The sequence below is a fragment of the Anguilla anguilla genome, chromosome 18, assembly GCF_013347855.1.
Source record: "Anguilla anguilla isolate fAngAng1 chromosome 18, fAngAng1.pri, whole genome shotgun sequence".
In the NCBI taxonomy this organism is placed as follows: Eukaryota; Metazoa; Chordata; class Actinopteri; order Anguilliformes; family Anguillidae; genus Anguilla; species Anguilla anguilla.
Genome location: NC_049218.1, coordinates 6,707,558 through 6,732,234, shown reverse-complemented (window position 1 = coordinate 6,732,234; position 24,677 = coordinate 6,707,558). Strand labels below are relative to the sequence as shown.

The following is a 24,677-nucleotide window of genomic DNA, read 5'->3' as shown; positions in this document are numbered from 1 at the left end:
AGTTTGTTCCGTCTGGGGTACTTTGCTTTGACTCCGACTCCGTATCTTAGTACATAGTCCTCCTGGGAACTTCGGGGAGAAATATCCTCGTAACACGCACCTCTGGCTAACAGCACGTCCCTTTTCAAAGTCCATTAGTTACTCTTAATGCAGCGCTTGACTTTTCTGTGTCATTCATACTTTGTGATGTTACTCCTGCTTTTTAGAGGTTGTGGTTTGAGTCAATGTAATTAAATTCTCAACACTGCAAAAAAACTATTAAAACGTTGTTTTTTCACACCAGAACTATGCCAATGGCTAGAATAATATCGTAGACTTTAACTGGGGGCAGTTGCCTTTGAATTTACCATTTGTTTTGTTTAAATCAGTTTAATCGGATTTAAAAATCAAATGTTTTATACAGTACAACTCGGCCACTTTCTATTACTGTGCCCATTGCAGCCTTAGGAGTTACAGTACCTCAACAGTCCAACGTGACCCACAGCCATCTTGAATCTTGATTGAGACATCAGATTGGAGGATCTCCCTGAGACAGCACTTGGCACACTTACTCTCATCCCAGCAGCAAGGCTTTGGGATCTGAGGGAGAGGAACGCGGTCTGCCTTGAAGCCTACATTCGTGATAGAGCTCGCCTGCACCTTGGGTGTCTGTCGGTTCAGAGAAGTCTGAGCGCTAAGAGTTTGTGTCTGACAGGGTGTTGAGGCAGCAGGGTCTTGTGCTGTCAGAATGTTTAGGCCGTGCTCAGTACTACTGCTGCAGGGGTTGCCAAACGTTTTTCTATTAATTTTTTTATTTTTGATTGAATGTCCCTGTAGATTTCAGCATAGAAAAAGATATGGTTCTTGTGATGAAGACCAGAAACTCATGTACCCTACAAGGGACAAAAATGAGTTGCCAGGTTTTAGGAGATTATGAAAAAGAAATTTCCATTTTGCTGCCAACCCCCCTATGGGGCTTAAGTAGGCCCCCAGTGGTCTATGGACCCCAGTTTGGTTACCACTGACCAACAGAGAGACATCAAGACCGCCAGTGTGCTGGCACAGTGTTCAGCACAGTCTGTGTCGACACAGCGTTCAGTATTTTCTGCGTTCAGTACAGCATCGTGCTTTATTACACGCCGATAAGCACGCTCTCTGTTTACAAAGTGTGCAACACTGCCTATAAAGCATACTAGGTTCAGTACAGTCTGTTTTGACGTTAAGTAGCCATCTGTAGAAAAATATCCACTTGTCAAGACCTTCTTGCTTGGATTTGGGGCAACAGTACGGGAGCAGCAGTAGATTTGATTTACGCACTTCAGCCACAATTGCATCTGTTAAAAGGTAGTCGAATAAACGGGTCATAAAATATGGAAGAAATACAATTGCGAAGATTGAATCGCTGGGCTATTTCCCCAACAGCAGGATAAGGTGCGGGTAATGTAACGGTTATTGTGCTTGTGAAATGTGTGTCCAGTGCTCGCCAGCCGGCGTGAGCCGGCCTTTTTAAAAATTCATTTTCGGCAAATCATGAATTTGAATGGAGATGTTAAAGTAAAGTAAAAAATAAGGGAAACGCTTTTCCCCAGAGCAAATCTTCTGATATCTGTTCAAATTAGAGAGAGAGCGAGAGAGAGAGAGAGAGAGGGAGAGAGCAGGAGCGGGAGGGGGGAGAGAGAAAGAGAGACAGGGATAGAGCGAGAGAATGAAAGGTTTAGAACAACAAACCGTTAGGAGATTAGAAAATGTTAAGAGATGTCGGTGAGCTATTTTCCCCAGCGCGTCTTTAACTTTGTGACCCACGGATTTGTCAAGTGACACACCGCAGCCATTTCTGCATATAATGTGAGCTGAGGGCTGGCTTTTAAGGAGATAAGGACGCCGCGTTGCCCGGATGGAATAATGGCGCCGATTTATCTTCCCGGAGCAACACAGTGTGGAGAAAATGTGGCTCGCAAAACAATCTTCTCCCCCCCCCCCACACCCTCCCGTGGATTTGGAAAAATTCTGCTTTGGAAAAGCTCATTCCAATTTCCAGAGAGGGAGACTGAGATGCTTGTTGTGTGTCACTCTGAACTGTTCATAGTTCTGCTAGTGGTCGGACTCGACAGGATTATGTGTTTTTTTTTTTTTTTGTATTGGAAACCTCTGATCCATGAAGTGTGATTATTTTGTATATGTAAATTTAGTGTGTGTTTGTGTATAATCGTGTGTATATGTGTAAGTGTGTGTTCGTGTGTGACTGTGTCTGTGTGCATATGTTTGTGTGTAATTGTGTGTGTGCCTGTGTGTGTGTGTGTGTGTGTGCGTGTGTGTATGTGTTAGTGTGTGTTGTGCATGCACACGGGTCTGCATACGTGTGTGTGTCTGCTGCGTGTGTGTGTGTATCTGTCTGTCTGTCCGTTGTGCATGGGGGGGGGGGGGGGCGGGGGTGAAGCTGCTGAGAACTGGGCTTTCAGAAAGTAAGCGCGTTAGGAGGCAGAAACGCCTCCGCGTTCTCATGAAAGGAACGCGCGGTGTGTGTTTTTCAGAAAGCGATCCCTCATGCCACACAGCGGTCTCCCTTCACCCCGTAGCACCCCGCGCGGTTCGGGTCGCCCTCGGCGCTGGGACAATGCCGGGTGACCTCACACACGGTCTCGGTCACGCCCGCGGCGGGGCCGTATCCGGACACCGGCCCGTCCCCGTGGGGTACCTGAAACCCGGCGTGCTGCGTGTTTTCCCTCACACGCAAAAACACGGGACCAGCATTTTCTTCTCAGCCACTCAGCTTAGTCTGCAGGTGACTGCTTCTAAGACCATCCACTCGGCAAATACACAATCATAATAATAATAATAATAAAAATAACCTTGTTAAATAGCCAACTTGTGATAGCGGCTGATGAAACCGTGCTAATTAGCATGCTTCGCTCATCCAGAATCCCCCTGGCCTGAGAACACCTCCTGTTTATCTTTGTTAAGCCTGTTAGTGCTCGACGTACCGAAAACAGAACAGGGAGCTCTCCTGGACGCCAGGGGTGGATGCCTTCCCCTGCTTTCCACTTCGTGGCCTACAGTGACCTTGAACTCACACCCACATTCCAGCGCACATACACGCACACACTCGCACACGCACACTCACACTGACACGCACAAACACAAACACACACACAGGAAAGGAATTTCGTACGCCCAAAGATGATCCAAAAATAGCCCGTGTGCTAAATTTACCCCTTTGCCCTCAGCGTATATGAACCAAAAACAAAAGAGAGTGGAGTTTCCTCATTTGTCCAGGAAGCGTTGGTAATTAAAACGGCCTACGCTGATCCAAGGGCATTTGGGTGTACAAAGACCTGCGTTTGTTTCCCAACTCTGTCCCACACGGGGGGAAAAAAAAAAACAACACAAATTGCTGCCCAGTGGCACCAAAGGACAGCTCATAACTAAACTCTGAGTTTAGCAACCTCTGAGGCTAGCTCCGCCCCAATGCACAATCCCACCAATTAGAGCTGGCCTGGCTCCTCAAAAGGAGAAATTCCACAGTCAGGCCATCCCCGGCGAGGCAGTGGTGATGCCAGTCGTGAAATACACAGCCTTGGTTAACAGTTGGATGTGATCACTTTAGCCTGAGTCAGACGACCATCAGTGATCCAACAGCTGGCAAATGGTGGCAAAGTTAGACAGGTACCCCATGACTTGTAGTGTAGTGGCAAAGCTGTTCCAGACATTGACAGTTTCCTGATATAAAGTGGAGACCTGACCTTCAAATAGCCACCTATGCTGCCTTGTTCTACTAACAGAACCCAACCTGAAATATATTTCATGGCTCACAAGAGATTTCATAATCTTTCTTTGTCCCTTTTACATTTCACACCAGGGACCAATTTGGTTGCCCTTCTTTGTACTTTTTCCCAGAGCTTCCATATCTTTCTTGTAGTGTGGTGCCCAGAACTGCACTCTTAAGTTTAATGTGACCAGATGAATACTCAGAGTGCTGCTGCACTTAGTACTGATACATATGGATGATTGTTTTTGTTTCACACTGTATGCCTGTCAAAACGACTGCAGTCTTTGCAACGCCGCAAACGTTGTCCCACTCGCACACCCCAGTTATGTCTTTATCTCCATAGCAACTCCGCTGAGCCCTGGCTGAACGGTGTGTTTATTTGCACATGCATATTTAACGAGTGTTTATCTAATTAGATGACCAATTAGTAGAGAGGTGCGCCAGAACATTAACATATATATTGGATTAAAATCCATTTTAGACTCATAAACCAATATTACTGCGGTGCTGTCTCTGGTGAGCTTACCAGTTGGTACGGAAGGGTTGTGCAGAGGAAAACAAACTGGAATTACAGCTGCTGGCCACTGTCTTGTTCTTAGAGGCATCGGGCCTCCATGTCTGCTGTCAGCTATAATACATTTCCCTGCCTGTCTGCTCGGTATGAGGGCAGCAATAAATAACCCAAGGAAAGCGTTTTGTCAGCTGTCCAAAACAATGTATAAATTTGTCTTGTGAAAAGCCAGCAACACGCCGTGCGGTGGGTCCCATTTAAAAATATTGCTTATTGAATCCCGCAAATTCCATAAAGGACGGTATTAATTGTGAGAAATGTTAAAGGTGTAATTAGGTATGCATTTCACAAATAGAATTTTAAGCATTTTAGAGAGAGACTCCGGGGAGCGTCGGATGAAACAAAATCAATACAAAGCCAACGTTTAAAAAAAATATTCGCAGAGCTGCTGTATCGGTTGTAGCTTTTGTAATCTAATTCCACTGCTTTTAGTGTCTTAATCCAGCCAGCTGGCTGAGAACGAGATCGGTTTAAAGATACAGGCTGCATTAAAGCTTGTGGGATTTTGGTCTGTTGTGTTTAAGTAACTACCGTTTTTGCCTAAAGTTGCTTCAGGAATACGTTCATTCTCTGAGGAAGCCTGTAACCCGTCACTTAGGTGCCACCCTATAGGTATATAAAATTCTACCCTTAGCCAGTTATACATAATTCATCGGAACCCTTTTTGCATGTAAGAGGTACTTATTAGTACCTTTTTGTACATTGGGGAGTTGTTTCTCTCTTAAAGAACGAAAACGTACCTCCACCGTACCTTCGCCAGTTCCTGAGAGTGCAGGAGAGGCTCCGCCTCCCACAGAGTGAAATGTTCAGTGTCAATTAATTGAGTTACGCAAAATATACACGCGGTCCCTGTTGGACCCGTACGCAGAGTCTGTTAGAGCTGAATTAAACGCTGGACGCTTTACCGCGCTGCCGACAGGCGCGGCGCGGAGGAGAGAGGCCGCAGGAAAGGGCCGGTTAATGGCCCGTCTTCTCAACGCGCAGCTCGAGGCCAAGCGTCCGATTTCCAGGCCCGATTCCTCCTCCTCCTCCTCCTCCTCCTCCTCCTCCTCCTCCTCCTCCTCTTAACGCGGCTGATCACCGTGTTTTCTCCGTCGTTCGTTACCGGGTCTGCCTCCGTCTCTTTTTTCGCTTCGGCTGCGATCGCTCTCGCCCTCGCCGCCGCGAGCCGGCGAACCAGCGAACCGTATTCTCCTTCCAGGAAACCACCGGATTCAATTATGCACAGCGGCCTAAATAAACCGTGATTTCGTTACCCTTCGGTTGGCTGGGGATAAGGCTCGAAACGAGACGATAAGCTGGGCCGCGGCGCGGTCAGAGCGGAGAGCGGCTCACGCGTTTATTTATTGGTTTATTTATGAAGGAGTCCCTTGACTTATAAATGAAATGCGTATCTGCGTGTGCTGATCCAGGCCCTCTCGGGGCGGGGGTGGGGGGGGGGGGTGTTGGAGGGGGGCGCTTGGGGTGAACGTCGAGCTGAAAGACGCCGCACCTGCCCACGGTGCCTCCAACGAAAGAGAGAGAGAGAGAGAGAGGGCGCCTGACAGCCATTGTGCTGTAAAGGTCACTCTGATCCCATGCTGAATAGCCACAGAATCATTCCCCCTTACAGCACGCCGGCATAAAACGCATTCCTCAAAGGCCTGCGCTGAGCACTCTGTGCTAGGGGCGGGCCTGGGGGGGGGGGAGGGGGATGGGGGGGAGCCCCACATCACAGCGTTGATATTTATATTTATTCACATTATTATCGTACGTACGGTTTTTTGACGGTCTGTCTGTGTGACTGGTTTAAAGGAGCGACACTTTTTAATTAGCAATGCGATTTCGTCTGCTCTTCTGGATACAGCACGGTTTTAATTGGCTGGTTTGTGTTAAAATAAATGCTCGTAAATGCTTGTAAATTAAAATGCAGAACGTAGCGGGCGGATTGGACTCTGTTTGTTGAACAGCGCCACCGTGGCTGGGTGCAGGGTACTGCATGGGTGCAGGTTGAAACCGGGAGCTAGTGTTCTCCTAGCAGGGGTCCCGCCACCACACCCGGGACTCTGTAGGAGGAGCTTCGCCCAAAGCAACCACACCAGGAGATAACAGAAAAGTAACATGAAATAAAAAAGTGAGATTAAAAAGGGTTTATCATCTGGAGCGTGTGCTATTGGATTCAGATCGACCCTGTTTGCGGTGGGCTTGCACCCATCCCTCAAAGCATAGGCGCGTGCACAAAGACACACACACACTGTTTCTCTGTGTCTCTCTCACACACACACACTCCCTCTCCCTCTCTCTCACACACACACACACTCCCTCTTCCTCTCTCTTACACACACACACAAGCGCTTACACACATACACACACACACACACTCCCTCTCTCTGTCTCACTCACACACACACACACACCCTCTCCCTCTCCCTCCCTCTCTCTCTCACTCTCTCTCTCTTTCACACACACAAGCGCACACACGCACACACACACACTTATACACATACACACACACACACACACACTAAACCACCCCCCCCACACACACACACACACACACACACTAAACCACCCCCACACACACACACACACACTAAACCACCCCCCCCCCCCCACACACACACACACACACTGCACTGCTCTGCTGTTGAAAGCACTGTGGTGAGCCCCTCAGATGTTCGGTGAAACAGGCCTTAGACCCCGGCGGGGGGGGGGTGTGCACGCAGGGAGGGGGTGGAAGAAAGGAGGTAGAGCAAGGTGAAAAACAGAGGAAGAGGGGGGAGGACTCAAAGAACACAAGCATCATGGGGAGGGAGGGGAGGGGAGGGGAGGGGACGTTGGACGAGACACTTCGTTCCTCAGACTCTGTGGGCGAGAGCCCAGGAAATCGTGCGCTAGCGGGTAACGCTAGCCGCCTGTGCAGCGCACCGCACACCACTCCGCCCGTCAGCTGCTCAGGAAAAGTGCAAGGCAGTTGTGACAAGTTATTCAATAGGCTCTCACGTGTGTGTGTGTGTGTGTGTGTGTGTGTACAGTATATGTGTGTGTGTGTGTGTGTGTGTGTCTGACCACAAGCACAGCAGCAAGCACCGCATTCGTGAAGTGGGCTCACTGGGGTGCACTGAGCAGCAACAGCACCACCCACTGGCGCACACTGAGAACTGCAGCCTCCCCTCAGGTCTGGTTGTTAGTCTGTGGTTACTAGCTGCGGTGGGAATGGGTCAGAGCTAATCTCGTCACATGATCTGGGTGAGGAAAGTCATGTGACCGAGTGTCCTGCACTGCCCCGCTTCTCTAGATACTTCTACCCTGGACAACACATCGGAAACCACCGTGCGCTCCCCTGATTCTGGGAGTAGCTGCTCCTGGTAAATGTTCCTACACCCTGCCCCTGCCCCTCCCTCACCCCCCCCACCCTTGGCAGCCCCTACCACATCACTGAGGAGGAACTGCACATAATGGCCGTCAGGATAAAGTGCAATTTATTGATTAAACACAGTTAAGGGTGATTCATTCCAGGAGTAATTTCTCATAGACTATTAATCACTCCCGATGTCACTTCTTAAAAGCATTAATATATTATTGCAAAGGGCCGAGGGCCATTTCGTCTCTGTCACAACAGCAATCTGCAATGGGGCTGGCAGACTTGAATAAAGTCTACTGTGCTCCGCTGTGTTCCGTTTTTGTCGAGGCTATGGAATGTGACTCGCCAGCCCAATCTCTGTTCTCAATCTCTGTTCCTCGTATCTCATCTTTGTAACATTTTCGTGTGTGTGTGTGTGCGTGTGTGTGCATGCATGTGTGTGTGCCTGGGTGCGTGTGTGTGCGTGCGTGCATGTGTGTGTGTCTGTGTGTGCATACGCGCATGCGTTTGTGCGTCTGTGTGTGCGCTTGTGCGTGCGTGCGTGTGCATGTGCGTGTGTTTGTGTGTGCACGCTCATAGCATTATAACGTAAGCGAGAGGCTGTAGAAGTTAAAGATGTATCATAGCAACAAAACCCAGTTAGAGCTCCTGAAGAGAGGGAATAGACTCCCATTGGGAATACAGGGGCGCGGAAACATGAATTCATTTACACTGTTTAGCCCACTTCAGAAATTCGTAAATATGGTGCATTTGTACATCAAGGGCCTTTCAGAAAGCGTGACGATCACTTCAACAGAAGAAAGAGTCAAAGTCTGAAGCAATATAATGCCTGCTGGGTAGATGCATGCGTGCTAAGTTGGTGTTCTCATACCTGTTTTGTTAGCACTTAGCCCTACATTTACAGTTACAGTTAATAATAATGAGCTTATCATTAGACTGGAAAACTGGGGTGGAGGGAGGGGGGTGGGGGGGGGTGAAACAGTACGCAATTCATATTTTAATATGCCATGTGTGACGTGGTCTTTGAACGGCCTTCACATTTTTTTAAGCGAATCCTCCGCCTCTTTTGCTCTAACGATGTTAACGACGGCGTTTGACGGCGCCTGTCAATCACGCTCCCTGCTCGGGCGTGGCAGTGGGACAAATGCAGATGTTTCCGGAAAAGAGGAAAAACGAAACCCGGGCACGCCGGGAGGAGTTCTGGGCTTTCCGGGCAGCAGGCCGCGCCAACGGCGAGCGCTGACGACGATGATGATGATGATGACGATGATGACGTTCTTCGGCGGGAAGCGTTTGCGCGCGCGAGTTCGCAGCTGTGAGTAACGCGGGCGTGTCTCTGTGTGTGCTTTTTGTTTTTATTCAGGCGGAAGGAGAGGACAGCCTGAAGAAGATGCAGCTTATGGAGCTGGCCATCCTCAACGGCACGTACCGGGACGCCAACATCAAGTCACGTAAGCATCGCGTCCCGTCCGTCAGTCAAGGTGGGATTTTGGAAGGGCGGGGGTGGGCGTGGCTAGTGTGTGCGGCAGAGGGAGGGGCCATGGCATGGTAGAACTGGGGTATGAGGATTTAACCGAACTGGAGCTGACACCTCAGCTGCAACGCTCTGAAGGAAAGACACAAACCTGGGGTTCAAAATGCCGACCTTATCAGCTATTACCAGCATTGGTTTATTTTTATTCCACATGATTTTGTTAGGTTCCCTATGAGTTCTGAACGAATGAATGAATGAATGGATGATGAATGGATGAATGAATGATTGAATGGATGGATGGATGAATGAATGAATGAATGAATGAATGAATGAATGAATGGATGGATGGATGAATGAATAAATGGATGGATGAATGAATGACTGAATGAATGAGTGCCAGGTTCCCTGAGGCCAGTACCCCCGTGGCTCAGTATTTCTGTCTGACTCTAGCGGTGGTGGGATTAGAGGGGGTTTCAGTGGCATCTGGGCTCTTTCACACAGCCTCAGTTTGGACACAATGGCGGTCTCAATCGCGCGCGGCCCGTCCCTACCCTGTCCCAGCGACCGCGGCGCTGCACCTCAGCCAGGGCTCTAAAGCCGGTTCCGACCGGTCGTCTGCTTCGTCTTCCTCGCGCCGTCCTTCGCATAACCGTCGCTTCGCGCGTTCGTGATTTCCTTTTGTCTGGGAGGGGAAAAAAAAAAAAAGAAAAAAAAAAAGCGGCGGTTCTCTCTCCGCACCGGCGACGGTCTCCCGTGGTTACCGTCGCTCGGCGGCGCGTACGCTTCCCCGCCGTAGCCTTGTTGACACAGGCGCCGGAGCCCGGGGTCTGGCGTCCGGCCCGGGGGCCGCTCCCTCTCCTCTCCTCTCCGAAAAAAAAACAGCGCGTGGAGCGGAGGACAGGCCTCCGACGCAGGCCGGGTCCCGCCCGGCTCCGCTCGTCCCACACAATGCGCGTCTCAAACTGCGGGTCAGCCCCTAAAGAGGGGGCCCCCACCCTGGGCCGAATCGCTCGGGGGTCCCGCCGTGGAGCTGAGCCAGTCCGAGTCCGCTTCGGTGAACCGCACCGGGTCTTTAAAAAAAAACCAAAAAAAAAACCGGCTCTCCTCGGCTCCTAAATGAACCTTTTACAGCGTCATTAATTGTCACATATATGGTAAATGGTAAATGGACTGCATTTATACAGCGCTTTTATCCAAAGCCCTTTACAATTGATGCCTCTCATTCACCGGAGCAGTTAGGGGTTAGGTGTCTTGCTCGGGGACACTTCGACATGCCCAGGGCGGGGATCGAACCGGCAACCCTCCGACTGCCAGACAATCGCTCTTACCTCCTGAGCTATGTCGCCCCCCATTCAGTTGAGACAGCGATTAATACTGCCAATACAGTATATGCTTGGCTCATCACGAGGCGCTATAATCATTTATTAGGAATCCATTTCCTGCTCTGAATATCGCAGCATCGTAGATAAATCCTGTATATCGTAGATAAATGTCTGAAACAGTAGTGGATTGAATTAGGAGGGAAAAAAGGCTATTAATATACCCTTTGTTATTACACAAACAATCCAAACATCCAAACATGATAGTAAAATTCTACACATATAATGTAATTACAAAAAAGCTACAGCCTTTCAAAAGTTGTTATTATTTATTGAGAATGTGTATTTATCACAAGGCATTTCCATAACTTACAAATTTGATTTTTCATGGGGCTTTCCTCGAAAAACTGTTATTCTTTATGACTGAAATTTCGCAAAACACTTCACAATCAATTACATTTTATGACTTCCTATAATAAACGGAATACAGCAAAGAGATAATGTGGGTAATAACACAAACACGAATAACAACTGTATATGGCATTATTCATATAAATCTTTACCAGGGCACCACTTAATTTCACTTTACGAGCACTTTTAACGTTCCAGAGAGAGCCTGTGAAAAGCAGTTAGGCACCACGGACGAGCTAGAGTAGGACACCGTGCTGTAGGTCAGCGCCCTCACAGGTCTGGATATTTTTGGGGGTAGTAACAGGGTTCCCACAGTCCCCCACTGTCTGCTCAGGTGAGCCGGGCTGTGATGCGGTTTAGCACAGGTGAGCAGCTGTGTGCACGTTAGCACAGGTAAGCAGGCGAGCAGCTGTGTGCACGTTAGCACAGGTGAGGAGCTGTGTCCAGGTAAGCACAGTGCAGTACCGCTGGGCTGTGATGTGGTTTAGCTCAGGTGAGCAGGTGAACAGCTGTGTGCCGGTTAGCGCAGGTGAGCAGCTGTGTCCAGGTAAGCACAGTGCTGTACCGCTGGGCTGTGATGTGTTTTAGCTCAGGTGAGCAGGTGAGCAGCTGTGTCCCGGTTGGCTCAGTGCTGCACTGCTGTGCTGTGATGTGGTTTAGCTCAGGTGAGCAGGTGAGCAGCTGTGTCCCTGTAAGCACAGTGCTGCTCTGCTGGGCCGCCCGTGTCTCTGTGTGTGCTGTAAGTAAGAGAGGCGGGACCAGAGCCGTTCTCATCCCTCCTGTTGTCTGATTGGCTCAGTGTGTGCTGTGTGACCCATGCGTGACACTAACTGTTCTTTTGTCTCTTTTTCTCTCCTTCTTCACCTTTTTCCATCTGCCTCTCTCCTCTGCCCCACCCCCTTGCCCCCACCTTGCCCCGCCCCACCCTGTCCCACCCTTCGACCCTCTCTTGTTTTTTTGTTTTTTTTCCCGCTCACTGTAGCCGCCCTCGCCTTCTCCCTCGCAGCGAGCGCCCAGGCCCCCCGAATCATAACAGGCCCCGCCCCGGTGCTGCCCCCCGCCGCCCTGCGCACCCCCACCCCCGCCGGCCCCACCATCATGCCTCTGATCCGACAGATCCAAACCGTCATGCCCAACGGGACGCCCCACCCCACCGCCACCCTAGTGCCCCCCGGGCCCGAATCGGGCCTCATCTACGCGCCCTACGAGTACCCCTACACGCTGGCCCCCGCCACCTCCATCCTGGAGTACCCCATCGACTCCAGCGGGGTGTTAGGTAAGCATTCCGCCCTCCCGCCCCTCTGTCCCTGTGAGTGTCCCGCACCCCACCCCCTGCAGTGGGACCCCGCCTCCCACAAGACCTCCCCAAATTGCCCCCTGGCCATTCCTCTAAATTGCTCCTATTTGGAATGGTTCCCCCAAAGCAACGTCCCCCGGAAATAAATGTCAGCGTTAACGGAAAGGGGGGGGGGGGGGGGGGGGGGGGGGGCGGGGGGGGGAGCCCGCAATTAAGAACTGTTTGCATAAATGAAACGGCAGTTAAGTGTTTATGTAAATTAACAGAATTTAAACCGAAAAGACCTCCCGCTCCTCCTCCTGCTCCTCCTGCTCCTCCTCCTCCTCCTGCCCCAAACGGCTTTTTGGCTCGTTGCAACCCGTCAAAAATTGGGATAAAAATATCTTTGCTGGAAAGACTGGAGCGCTTTTCACGAACAAAAACTCATCAGAGGTACGGCGAAGGCTCCTCTTCTTCCTCGGCTCTAGATCACGTGTGTGTGCCTTTGTCGAGCCAGCGAGGCGAGACTGAGGATTTGAGATTTGAGGACTCCATCTGCATTTCTATTTTTTTTTTAAAAGGGGGGGGGGGGGGGGGGCGGGGATACTCTGAGAGGGTGGGGGCATGGAGCCACGGTGCTGAGCGAAGATTTCACTTTTTCTCTCTTCTTGTGTAACCTATGCAGCGTCCTCAAAGAACGAAGACCTGTCCTTGTACTTCGGGTTCCATACCTGTCACTTTCCCATCACTGCACAGCGAGGAGACCCCTTGTCCAGGGCTCCCTTTTAAAGAACCCGAAAAGAACCAGATGCCCCCCCCTTCCCCTCGTCCCCGTCCCCCCATCCCCCATCCCTCTCTGCACAACCCCCCCCACCCCTCCACCCCCCCCCACCCCTTTGTGTGTAGGAACGGCCGAGGAAAGGCCAGCTTAACCCAAGAAACAAACAAGCTGAACAGAGAGCACTTCCCTGTATTGTCCACAGGCCTTTTTTTGAAGTGGATTGTGTCATTGTTGGTTTTGTTTTTTTTGTTGTTGTTGTGTTTTTTTTTTCATTGCTTGTGTGTATACAATATCGAAAAAAAAAAGGGGGTGGAGGAAGGAGGAAGAGGCACTAAACCCGCCCCCCCCCCCCCCCGACATTACTGCAAATCCTCCTGGGGGGGGGGGGGCAGGGGGGGGGGATCCCCAAAGGATGGGACCTTATTGTGGGGAGGTGGGGGTGGGGGGGGGGGGGTGAGACTTGGGGTAACATGAGGACGATGAGGGGGTCAGTGGGGTCACCTGAGGACTGACGGAGAGTGCAGTGAAGGGGGGGGGGGGCGCCAGGGGTCAAAGGTCAGGGGCGGGGTAGAGGCGGGGGACAGTGTTGTGTTGCTTCTCAGAGGAGAGAGACTCCAGGGCACTAATTCACATTCCCTTCCTTCATCCTTTAGGTGTGGCTTTCCCCATGAAAGGCTAAAAGCGTTCAAGAACGGTCTTACTGAGAACCTCATCCGAGCGTTAACGCAGTGCTTTGTCTCACGGCTGCCTTGAGTAAATAAACAAACGAAAAAGAAAAAAAAAAAAAAACACACGCGCTTGGCCTAGCAGTCAGTCAGACAGCCTCCTTACGCTGCCGGCGCTTACAGTGGCAGTGCCCACCCGGGAGACGCTGGTCTTTTTACGCCAACCCCCCAGTCACTGTGCGCTTGCAATGCGTACACCCCCCCCCCCCCCCCCCCCCCCGAGACTGTTTCACTGACTGCTACGTTCTGGGAAACCCCATATAATATTTGTCTCGCTTTACTAATCACATAATTCATTGCGATTTTTTTCTACTACTTATTGTTTATTAAAAAAAAAAATATATATATGAATATATATATATATATATATATATATTTAAAAAATCTCAGATTTTACTACTGCGGACGTGCCTGAAGCTCTCTCTAGCTCTCTCTCTCTCTCTCTCTCGTGTCTGAGCCTGCTCCAGAGAGCGTGATCAGTATTATATTTAACGCGCCGGCTGTCCCTGCGGCAGACTGACTTACGTGACTAGTAAAGCCAGCGCGCGCTCGTGTGTGTGACGCCAGCGGTACTGTACGGAGGGGTCCCGCCACTGCGGACCCACCTGGTTAATGGCGGCTCCTTAGAGGCGACGGCAGCCATCTTAGAAATGACTATTAGACATACTGTTTTTTTTTTTTTTGTTTTTTTTATTGTTTTTTTTTTTAAGAAAACCTTCAATTGTGCCTTAACTTGTATTTTGTTTTTCTTTTCTTATTTGCATAATTTGTTAGATGTGTTTGGTCATATATATATATATATATATATATATATATACATATATACATATATATGTATATATATACACACAGATATACTGTACAAGATACCTGCTGTTGTTGTGAAGATTTGTGTAGAATGCTCTAACTTTGTTTTGGTAATGTTGCAATTTGAGCAGGTGCAGTGGCCACTAAGGTTCGAAGGCATGATTTGCGGGTTCATCCTTACCAAAGGATAGTGACCGCAGACAGAGGTTAGTTTAGCCCCAGTCTTTCCCTTCATTACCAGTGTTTTTGGTCCCTGCGGCACACACACACACACACACACACACACACGCACACACACACACAGACACGCGTGTGTGCACGGGGGTAGCTCAATAGTTGAAACGTTGAAACCGTGCAGCTCGCTATGTTACGCTGGTGACACCCACCCCCCCGCGTGGAGATTGCGGCTCCTTCGTTTCCCAGGATACGAAGATCAAAACGGTTCAGTCCATTCACATAGCCGGGTGGGGGAGGGACACACAAAAAGAGTTGGCTAGATGGTGACCACCACACAGTATCTAAGGACTCTGTCATTTAGATATACGTCTGCGCACAAATCCTGGATTTCACACGGAATGGACTGCTTATTGCCACTCCATTATTTTGACGACTGTGTGACTCTTGGCATACTGTTGATGACAAATAATGGACTCCCCCCCCCCCCCCCCCCCCCCCCCCCCCCCCCCCCCCCCCCCCCCCCCCCAATGTACTGTTTTTTAATTGCCTGCCCCCCACCCCTCCGCAAGGCTTAAAAAAGTTACAATTTTTCAGCGCACTTAGCTAAATCTTCAGCTTCCTGATCTATAAATTAAGAGAAATCAAGTCTGTCCATTTGTATTCATTTGTTTACACAAATGACCTTAATATAACTTAGAATTTAGAATTTTGAGATACGCACTCAAGTTTACATAAAGTTCAGATGATCGTATTTGCCATATCTCAGTATCTCCTGGATATGATGGACAGAATTTTTTCTTCAGTTGCATCTCTGTCTTGTTTAAAGACAAACTTTTTGGTTACGAGACAAAATCAAGTGAGTTTAATCGTTTAACTAAAACGGCAGTTTTAATTTTCTGTTCCTCGCCGTGACCTCCTTAGATTCTCTCACACAGTGCGGACTGGTTTAAGGATGGTCCCTGCAGATGGGGAAGCTAACACAGACCAACACACACTTCAAATACATTCTGATTCAGAGACCAACTAAAGGATCTAGTATTCCCTTTACTGTGCCCAATAGCGACCAACACACATAAACTAGTCTTACTTTGCCACGTTGATCGCAATGAACGGAAGGTTTTCTTTCGTGATATTACCCTACGGTTAGGGCTGTCTGTATGAAGTTATTGTTCTTTCTTATGAAAAAGTCTCTTTGAAAAGGAAACAACAAAAAGGAGGATTTGTTCTTGTGTGCCACAGTGCATAATACACACCTGCTCTCTCTCTCTCTCTCATTCACTCTTTCTCTCTGTCTCTCTCACACACACACACACACACCCTCTCCCACATTTGCACGCATCTCAAACACGCACACTCACAGATGCAGGTAACGCAGGTAAATACATAGTTTAACACAAACGTACAGACAGGGCAAGCATGCACATGCCCCCACACACACACACATATACACACACACACATTTTGTCCCCTAATGCCATACCCATACTTTACCCTTAGACCCAACTGTTATGCAGCTGCTAAACACAGCTCTGATTGTGCTTCTAGAGTTCCATGTGTATGTTGGATTTTTCCAACAGTTTTTTTTTTCTGTGTGATCACTCAGATACCATATAAAACATATTGATAAAACATATTTTGAAATTAGATAATAAATAAAATGCAAAAGCATTATTTATTGGAGCAATGGTTAGGGCGAAATGGCCATAGCTCTGAATTCACCTCAGACAGAGCTGAAGGGAGAATCTGCATACACATCACTCGCCTCCTGTCCCACAGTCCTCTTTGCCCAGGGCTGAAATATTTAGGACTGCTGGCAGGTAACCGTAAAACACCTCATCAGATTTCATCATGGACAAAAAAAAAAAAAAAAAAAAAACAAACAAAAAAAAAAAACTTACAAACGCCCGAGTTTTATACGCAGCTGTCAGACGATTCCAGCCTTTCACCACAGAAGAGCCTTCACCACACGATGTACGCCGCAGCCCGCTCCGTGTCGGACGTACCGCTTCACTCCTTCACGCAAACGATGTGGACCAATGCGTTTTCTTTTCTACTTGAAATAAGTATTTGAATTTAAGGAGGTAATTTATTTTTGTTGCACTTTACATTCAACGAAACGATTTTTTTCAAAATGGCGGCCTGCACTGACAGCTTGACGTGGCCATTGATTTTAAGCTAACATTTTTAACGTGTCAGCAAGCCTAAATATTTTTTTGTGTGTTAATATGCATAAAAAGTGGGTCTAAGGGAACTGGTGTGTTGGCATTACAACAGTGTCTGTGCAAACACAGAGAACCCTTCCTCTGAAATACTCCTCTTTCAAAATGACTTTTTTCACCTAATTCACATAAAGAGTAACACGACCGTGCCAAAACATAAACACACACACACAAAAAAATACTTCCTAAATATGAATTAATGAAGGTTTTAATACGACTGCCCGACAGATGGTGAATTTGTGCCAAGTGATATTTAGCTCTGTATTACTTAATACATAACGGAAAAAAAAAAAAAAAACTAAGTTTGGCTCCAGTAACAAAACAGACAAAAATATAAAACTGACAAGATTAATTAATTTAAAAAAAAAACAAACATGTGAAATTTGCACAACTGTCAAACCTGTGTGTGACGAGCTGCCTCTGACCGATGGCCGAGAGGGCGGGGTCGCGGGTGTGAGCTGGGGGTGCGAGGGGTGTGTCTCTTTGCCAGCCACATTGGCGACACGTCTGTAAAATGGCTACCAAATCACTTCCACCGAGAAAAGAACGTTTCTGATTGGCTTAGAAGGTCTCAGAAGCTCGAGTTCACGCAAACTGCTACGGCAGCTCCGCTGTGAAGGACAGATGACGAGTCGGACGAGTTGAGTTCCCCTTTCATGGGGGGCACGCTCTCTGACGAGTCTTTCGTGGGAACTGTCGTATAAACGGGAACAGCGTTTATATTCGTCTTACGAAGAGCTGATATTTAAGGGTTTTGGAACGAGCGCCACCCCGCTTTGCACCATCACAGACCCGGCAATCTGGTCAAGCAGACAGACACTCTCTCTCTCTCTCTCTGGGTTTGTGTGCACACCTGACGAGTTTCAATTCATTTGAAAAGAGAAATGGCACAAATCTGATTTTGCACTGAACAAACTACAAACGAAAAAAAAAAAAAAGAATTACTATGTCATCTCAGTTTGCCTCGGACAGGCAAAAGGCAGTATATGTTTAAATGAAAACTACGACAAACCTCAGAAGAAAATAAGTAAAATATATGATTTAAGCTGCAGAGTCTTAATCTGTCCACTGTGAAGTCGACAGAGTCAATGTCATGAGTTAAGACCAGAGAATGAATACGTTAAAGAAATTTTTCCACTTGAGAACTTTTTTTATGTTCTACTGTAAGCTTCTGTTTATTTTTTTGTTGTTGCAAAGAAAATAGTATTTACCGGTGGCTTCTTTTAAAAAAAAAAAAAAGTATATAAATATATATATTAAAAAACTATAAAGCAGGAATGTATATGAAATGTCAGATTTTATTGTATTTGCAAAGAAATAGCAATGATATTCTAGAGGGCTATTTGTTAGAAAGACAAATATGCATTATAGCAACATTATAGCACCATTTAGAAATTTCCTATATTTTTGGATATACTTTAGGGCTTTATACAAATGACAGGACTTTTCAGTGTTTATATGCAAGTGCATTTTATATGATGTGTCCTGTAAAATTGTGGATAGTTTCCAAAAGCTGGGGGTTTGGCTGAAGTGATGGCTTTGGCGCAGCTCATAGCTCCTTGTCCCATACTGCTCTAGAGACGCACCATGTAGAGTTGCTTTGTACCATGAGGCCCAGATTTTCATGTTGTTGTAAATAGAAACAAAAAAAAAATTATCTTGAAAGGCAATAAAATTTTATTGAGTAAAAAAAAAAAAAGAAAAACAGTTGTTTGGCCCATAAGTTATTTTTTCTTTCTCCCTGTTGATGGTGTCTTCTTGAATTTTCTCGTGTCTCCTAAATGCACTTCTTTTTAACTGCGAAACATTAATATTCACATCCATCATTACTAGCCGCTTTCCTGCTTGCAGCTGTACTGAGCTCTAATGCTTAATAGCAGTCAGAGAATCATAACTACGCTCACTGTCCTCAAAAACTATTTTTACCTTCATTCGATCTTTTCTCTGTTCAGATTCCTTCCATTGACATGACTGCTACTAACCATTAGCCATATTATCCTAGTTGCTTTGTTTTATTTCTAAATTGGTTTTACTTCCTCTCTTTTTTAACATTCAACGTGGGAGTCAGCTCTCTGTCATGCGTGAAATCATGAATTCCTCATGATTTCACTGAATTGTATAGATTATGTAAATCAGCCTTGGCAGAATTCTTAGCTGTGATTAGCTTGTCATGTTGTCATCCAGCTGTCCCTAGCTGAAACTAATCTCCTCTCTATCTTTTTCTTTTTTCCCCTTTTGTTTCTCTCTTTTTTTATTTATTTTTGTTTCCTAACCACCCAGCCGCCACCGGCAACTAACCTATGACCCTCTGACCTCTGAACTCTTCACCCAATGATGACCTGACCATTGCCTGCCTGCTGATCAGTTCACTGGTAAAAGCAAAAGAGAAAAGAAGGAAGGCCTTCGCTTGTTGTCTGTCTCGTTCGCGGTGAGCCAAGGGGTCGAGGTTTTCACCTAACAAATCCACACAGCGAGACCTGACAGTGCCGCCGCCCCCCCCCACCCCCCACACACACACACACGGCTCTACCACCTCCGGCTTGCCCCCACCGTGATTCCAGACCTGCACTGAAAAGTTGAAAAAGCAATAAGGTCTGATTCGCCACCCGACCATGCCACGACCCAGCCAAGGCCACGCCCCCTCCCCTTACCAATCACCAATCACACCAAGCCACTCTGGCTCCGCCCCCCCCCCTCCCCTTTCTCCACCGCTCTGTGAGGAAGAAGGAGGAAGAGGAGGAACATGTGAAAAGCAATGCGGCGGGATAGCAGTCGGCAGCCGTCTCCCGCCATTGGCTGCCACGGTAACAGCGTCGCCAGGAGACCTCTGATCATGGTAAACGAATCGGTCCTGAATGTATTCTGTAGTGATGAGCTCTCATGCATGAACCTTGCAGTCTTTTGTTCCATCTGTGGCGAAAGATAATCCACTTTATCTTTTTTTTTTTTAAATTTTTTAAAGAATTTGTCATTAGAATTTTAAAAATGCATATTATTAAAATCAGCAATCTAGACAGGGGAATCAAAAAAAACATTTCTGGGGTTCTTCAATTATCTGAAACCTAGTGGTGATTAGAATGGGGTTGGGCTTGGGTGAAGAGGGCTGGGTAGAGAATAGCCAGGTAGGAAGGGGCGGAGTAAAGATGTAGTGGGCGGGGCTGGTTTGGGGGGGAGGGGCTTAGGACACTGAGTGACAGCAAAGGTACATGCATCATGAGTCCCATTACTCAGCAACTATTTTTTAAAGACCACTTCCTTGTAAAGACATTTCTTTAAGGATGTAAAAGCCATGCCTGCCTATCTGCTGTACACGTGTATTGAAATTGTACATAAGTGTATATACAAAACAAACAAACGAAAAAAAAAAAAAAAAACACTAACATAAAAAAGGTAAATACTTTTACTACAAAAGGGTGCTGGTGAAGAGAAAATATATTTTTCCAAAATTTAGTATTTTATACTTTCAAGTGTGGTGAAGAAGACGCCGAACAAAGAAACCCTTTATTTCGTGAAAACAAACCGTTTTCGTTCCGTGGAAAGAGAGGTATTAAAGACCAAAACAGCCTTTTTCTGTTTTCCCTTTTCCCTTTTTTTTTTCTTTTCTTTTTTTTGTTAAGCATTTAAAAATGAAAAGGAAATGAAAGTGCCTTATTTTCCTCACGGTCATCAAATGTGAATGTCTCATCAGTCCGTTCTTACTGCATACCAGGGCCATGTACACGCTGTCTCTGGCCCTCTCCGTGTGAAGCAATGAGAATGAGCCTCCTCAGGCTCCAGCCTGACTCAGTCTTGCTGTTGCTGTTTCCGAATAAATTAGATGCCTGTTTCTGGAAGCCCAGCGCGCCAGTGGACCACTGACACCCCAGTAAAAGGGAAGACTGACAGTCAGAGTGTTGTTTTTGATCCAGAGAACCACTGACACTTCCAGGCTTGTATAGACCGAGGACGCAGTGCCACTGGCACCCAAAGGAATCTGTCCTCAAAGTCCCAGGCCACCACTGACACCCAATTTGAATCTTTATTATCAAAGCCAGGTCACCACTGACACACCATTAAAGTCTATATTATCCAATCCAATCGGACCATTAAAGTCTATATTATCCAATCCAATCGGATCGGATTTGGATTTGGACCATTAAAGTCTATATTATGTTGCCTTGGGCAGCACTGACACTCAATTTGAGTCTGTATCATCAGGCCCAGGCCACCACTGACCCTCTATTAAAGTCTATGTTATAATGCCTTGGGCAGCACTGACACTACATTTGTGACACTATATTATAACTCTATATATATATATTACCAGTGAGACCAGATCTTGATTTGCAAGGTCTCGGACAGGAATTTTTTAAGAAGCACGTCTGTTCCCCAGCCACTGTAGCGACACCGTTGGGGTTTTTTTTTTTTTTGCGTTTTGCAAGAGCGGCGTAGCGCGATCCCGCCAGACCGGCGACGACATGGAGGCGCTGGGCGTGGAGCAGGGTCGCGGCTCAGAACAGCCTACAGGCCTGGAGCAGCCTAGAGGTCTGGAGCAGCCTCGCTTAGAGAACAGCCTAGAGGCCCAGAACAGCCTTGCGTAGAGAACAGCCTAGAGGCCCAGAACAGCCTAGAGGTCCTGAACAGCCTCGCGTAGAGAACAGCCGGACTGCCGAGCCGTCCCAGCCGCGGTGCAGGGCCAGGGAGCGGCTTCACTGAGCAGCCCTGGGGGTGTTAGACACCGCGGGCGTGCGCTCACACTCACACACACACACACACACACACACACACTCACACACACACGATTAACAGGACTGATATTTCACCACCGACAACTACAACAACAACAACCACTGACACTGTCGGCGGTGAAATGTCACTCCAGTTAATCGTGTGTGTGAGTGCACAGCCGAGATTGTCGGTGGGGGAAAGGGAACATAAACATCGGGTTCAACTTTAACACCAGTGTCTGGAGCCTGGGACCCTGCACCTCCACATTTAGGACTACTAGGTACACTCTGTTCCCCCCTTTTACACCCTGGATTGAGCTCTATCCTGCCCCCTCTTTATTTACTATGCAACACATCCGTCTCCTCCACCGTATGTGCTGAGTCTCTGCATCATGAACTTGTCTTCCCGTTAGGAGAGAGGTTGTAATCTTATGGTTTTTCATTTAGTTATGATTATGCAGTGCCATTATTATTATTATTATTATTATTATTATTATTATTATTATTATTATTATTATTATTATTCTTATAGTTATTATCACATGAACCGATAGACAGAAATGTCAATGTCTTTGGATTAATTATGAGGAAACTATTAAGGAGATTACAAGATTGCAAGTTTTATTGGGGGAAAACCTTGAAGTGTCTGGAGAAAATATCAAATGCAAAGACTACATGGTATTGGCAAGGTAGAATAGATTAATTTGGAGGTGAGATTTTTATATCCAATAAGCTTTACTTCTTTACAATCTCACCCCTGATTAGCATTTTGTTATAATATTGTTTTATTGAAAGAAGCCTTTTTTGACAACATCATTTCAGATTTTTGTTGACGTTAATGTCAGTGTGTGCAAAGCAGTTGTATCCTCGTATGTCTGACATATCTCACCCATAAGTACAGAGTCATTCTGTTACACCACTCAACTGATGCTTTGTATTTACCTGGTCCAACTTATTGCCTACAAGAAAATGACATGTACCTGTATGTATTTACAGCAAGTGTTACAAGTTTATAATGTATTTTTCTATCTTATTTTATACGTTATTGAAAACACTGAAATTACATTATTTCCAAATTTGAACACAAACAAAGAAGAAAACAAAATATATTCACAAAAAAGAAAAATAAATCCAACTCAAGTGCAAATGTGAAGGTTCTTTTAAAAGGCATTTGATTTGCTTTATGGTACAGACCTGGAACACTCCACATGGAGCCTTATCATCATGAATATTTTACTGAAATACTTCCTTTGAATTTTATTTTTGTTTCGTTTTTTATTTTTACGTTGCTTGCATTTTGCGTCTTTTTGTTGTAAAGTGTTCTTATTAACCGATAGTATTATTTTAATAAATATGACTATACAAATGTACTAACAGTGGACGAAAGTCTGTTTTCATTAACAGCGGGGTTTCGAGAGGCTGCTCCAGCCATCGGCTCGGAAAACCCAAAACGAAGGAAAGGTTAATGTTTTAAGTTTTACCGACAGTAACGCCTCGTACCGCGGCGCGATACTGAAACATTAATGATAATGGGTCAAACTAACATCAGCGCTCTCTCAAATGTACTACAGCGCTCTCCACCCCCCTTTGCTCTCTCTCTCTCTCTCTCTCTGTTATTTTCATGAACTCAAACCCTTCAGTGGAGTTTTATGTAAATTTAATGAAATTGAAGGGGAACTTTCAGAGGCCATAGCGCGTGCTCTATTTGTGCATTTGTGTGCGTGCATGTGTGTGTGTGTGTGTGTGTGCGTATGTGTGTCTGTGTGTGTGGGGGGGCGGGGGGGGGGGGGGGGTCGCTAGGTTTTTTATAGGTTGCTAAGATGAAATCAAAAAGACTGCTTTATTCCACTGAGGTTTTACTGAGTTTTTTTTTTCTTCACCCCGAAAGCAACAATGTTCTTGACCTGCCTCACTACAGGAAGACTCGGTATTTGTCATTTGGAGACCATGTTTATTGCATAATTAAGGCGGCCATTTACATTTCAATCGATGTGTGGGTGTGAGCGTTTGGTGGGCTGCAAATCACACCTGATTGTGAAGTGATTATCCATACAGAACAAACATTCTGTGACCTCCAGCGTTCGCGTATATCAATGACGTCTCATTGAGAACTGACAGACATCGATTTTTATTAATTTAACAATTACATTTTTTAATCTGAAGTGAGCATCATCTATCTCGTGACTTAATGAAGACTTCAAAAGCAAAAAAAAAAAAAAAAGTGATTGCACTTGGTCTTTGAGAGCACTGAAGTCTTAATGAGAGATAAAGGAGAAAATAGATGGGTGTTATTCAGCTATGCTTAACGTACACGGGGTTTCCATACTTCAGCTGGGAAACGCCGGCTGTCATCAGGGGTGCAACACCCTGCCAAACCCCACACACACGCGCACACACACACACACACACACACACACACACACACACCACCTTCAACGCAAACCTCTGATGTATTACGTGAATAAGAGGTCTACAAACCTACAATATACATACAATTAGTTCTTGTGTTGATTTCCATGATTATTATTACTAGTGGTCATAGCAGCAGCACACAAATTACTGCTGAATATTTAATTGCTATTTGTTTGCATCATTTCAGTCATAACTGTTGGATAAAGGCCTGCGTAGTTGCAAAGCAAAATGAGGTAACAACAGCTTTCAGTGAATGGTCCTTCTTAAGGGCTGTTTGACCCCTTTGTTAAGCAGTACTCAGTACCTTAATAAGCACTACATAAACATTCATAACTGCATATGCCAGTAACCGTGAAAGTGCTGGCATTTAGTGTGTGTTACTTGGTGTGTCACGGTAATGCCACTTGCTGCATCTGTGGTGGTTGTTTACATTAGCATGCTAAGCTGGACAAGCTGCTATGTCCTGCTTATGAAGGGGTTATAACTTCTCATCCTAAAAACGGGTGGGGGGGGGGGGGGGGGGGGGGGGGTTGGGCTGTGTATATAAAGGGCTGTAATTCCTGCACAGATTCCCTGATATAGATGTAAATACCCTCAAATTAAAGCTAACAGTCTGCACTTAACTTCATATTCATATCCTAAGGTGCTGGCGTACAGAGCCAAAACAACCAAAAATGTGTCACTTTTAACTTTGGCATTTTAACTGTAACT

At 46.6% G+C, this 24,677-nt stretch overlaps 1 protein-coding gene across 3 annotated transcripts in view; it reads left to right on the top strand.

Annotated features, from left to right (window-relative positions):
• LOC118217949 (protein quaking) overlaps positions 1 to 22,924 on the top strand; it is a 97,516-nt gene extending 74,592 nt beyond the window's left edge. Inside the window, exons 5-8 of one of the 3 annotated variants that reach the window (XR_004763335.1) lie at positions 9,023 to 9,110; positions 11,846 to 12,139; positions 13,574 to 14,658; positions 19,129 to 22,924. Coding sequence is in view for 2 of the 3 variants with exons in the window: in XM_035400204.1 (XP_035256095.1) it covers positions 9,023 to 9,110; positions 11,846 to 12,139; positions 12,825 to 12,928 (486 nt within the window). In the remaining variant the exon portion in view is untranslated. Of the gene's footprint in view, positions 1 to 9,022; positions 9,111 to 11,845; positions 12,140 to 12,824; positions 12,980 to 13,573; positions 14,659 to 19,128 lie in introns of those variants that run through there. The other 2 variants (XM_035400205.1, XM_035400204.1) reach the window with 2 other exon arrangements.
• Positions 22,925 to 24,677: the final 1,753 nt, after the last annotated feature.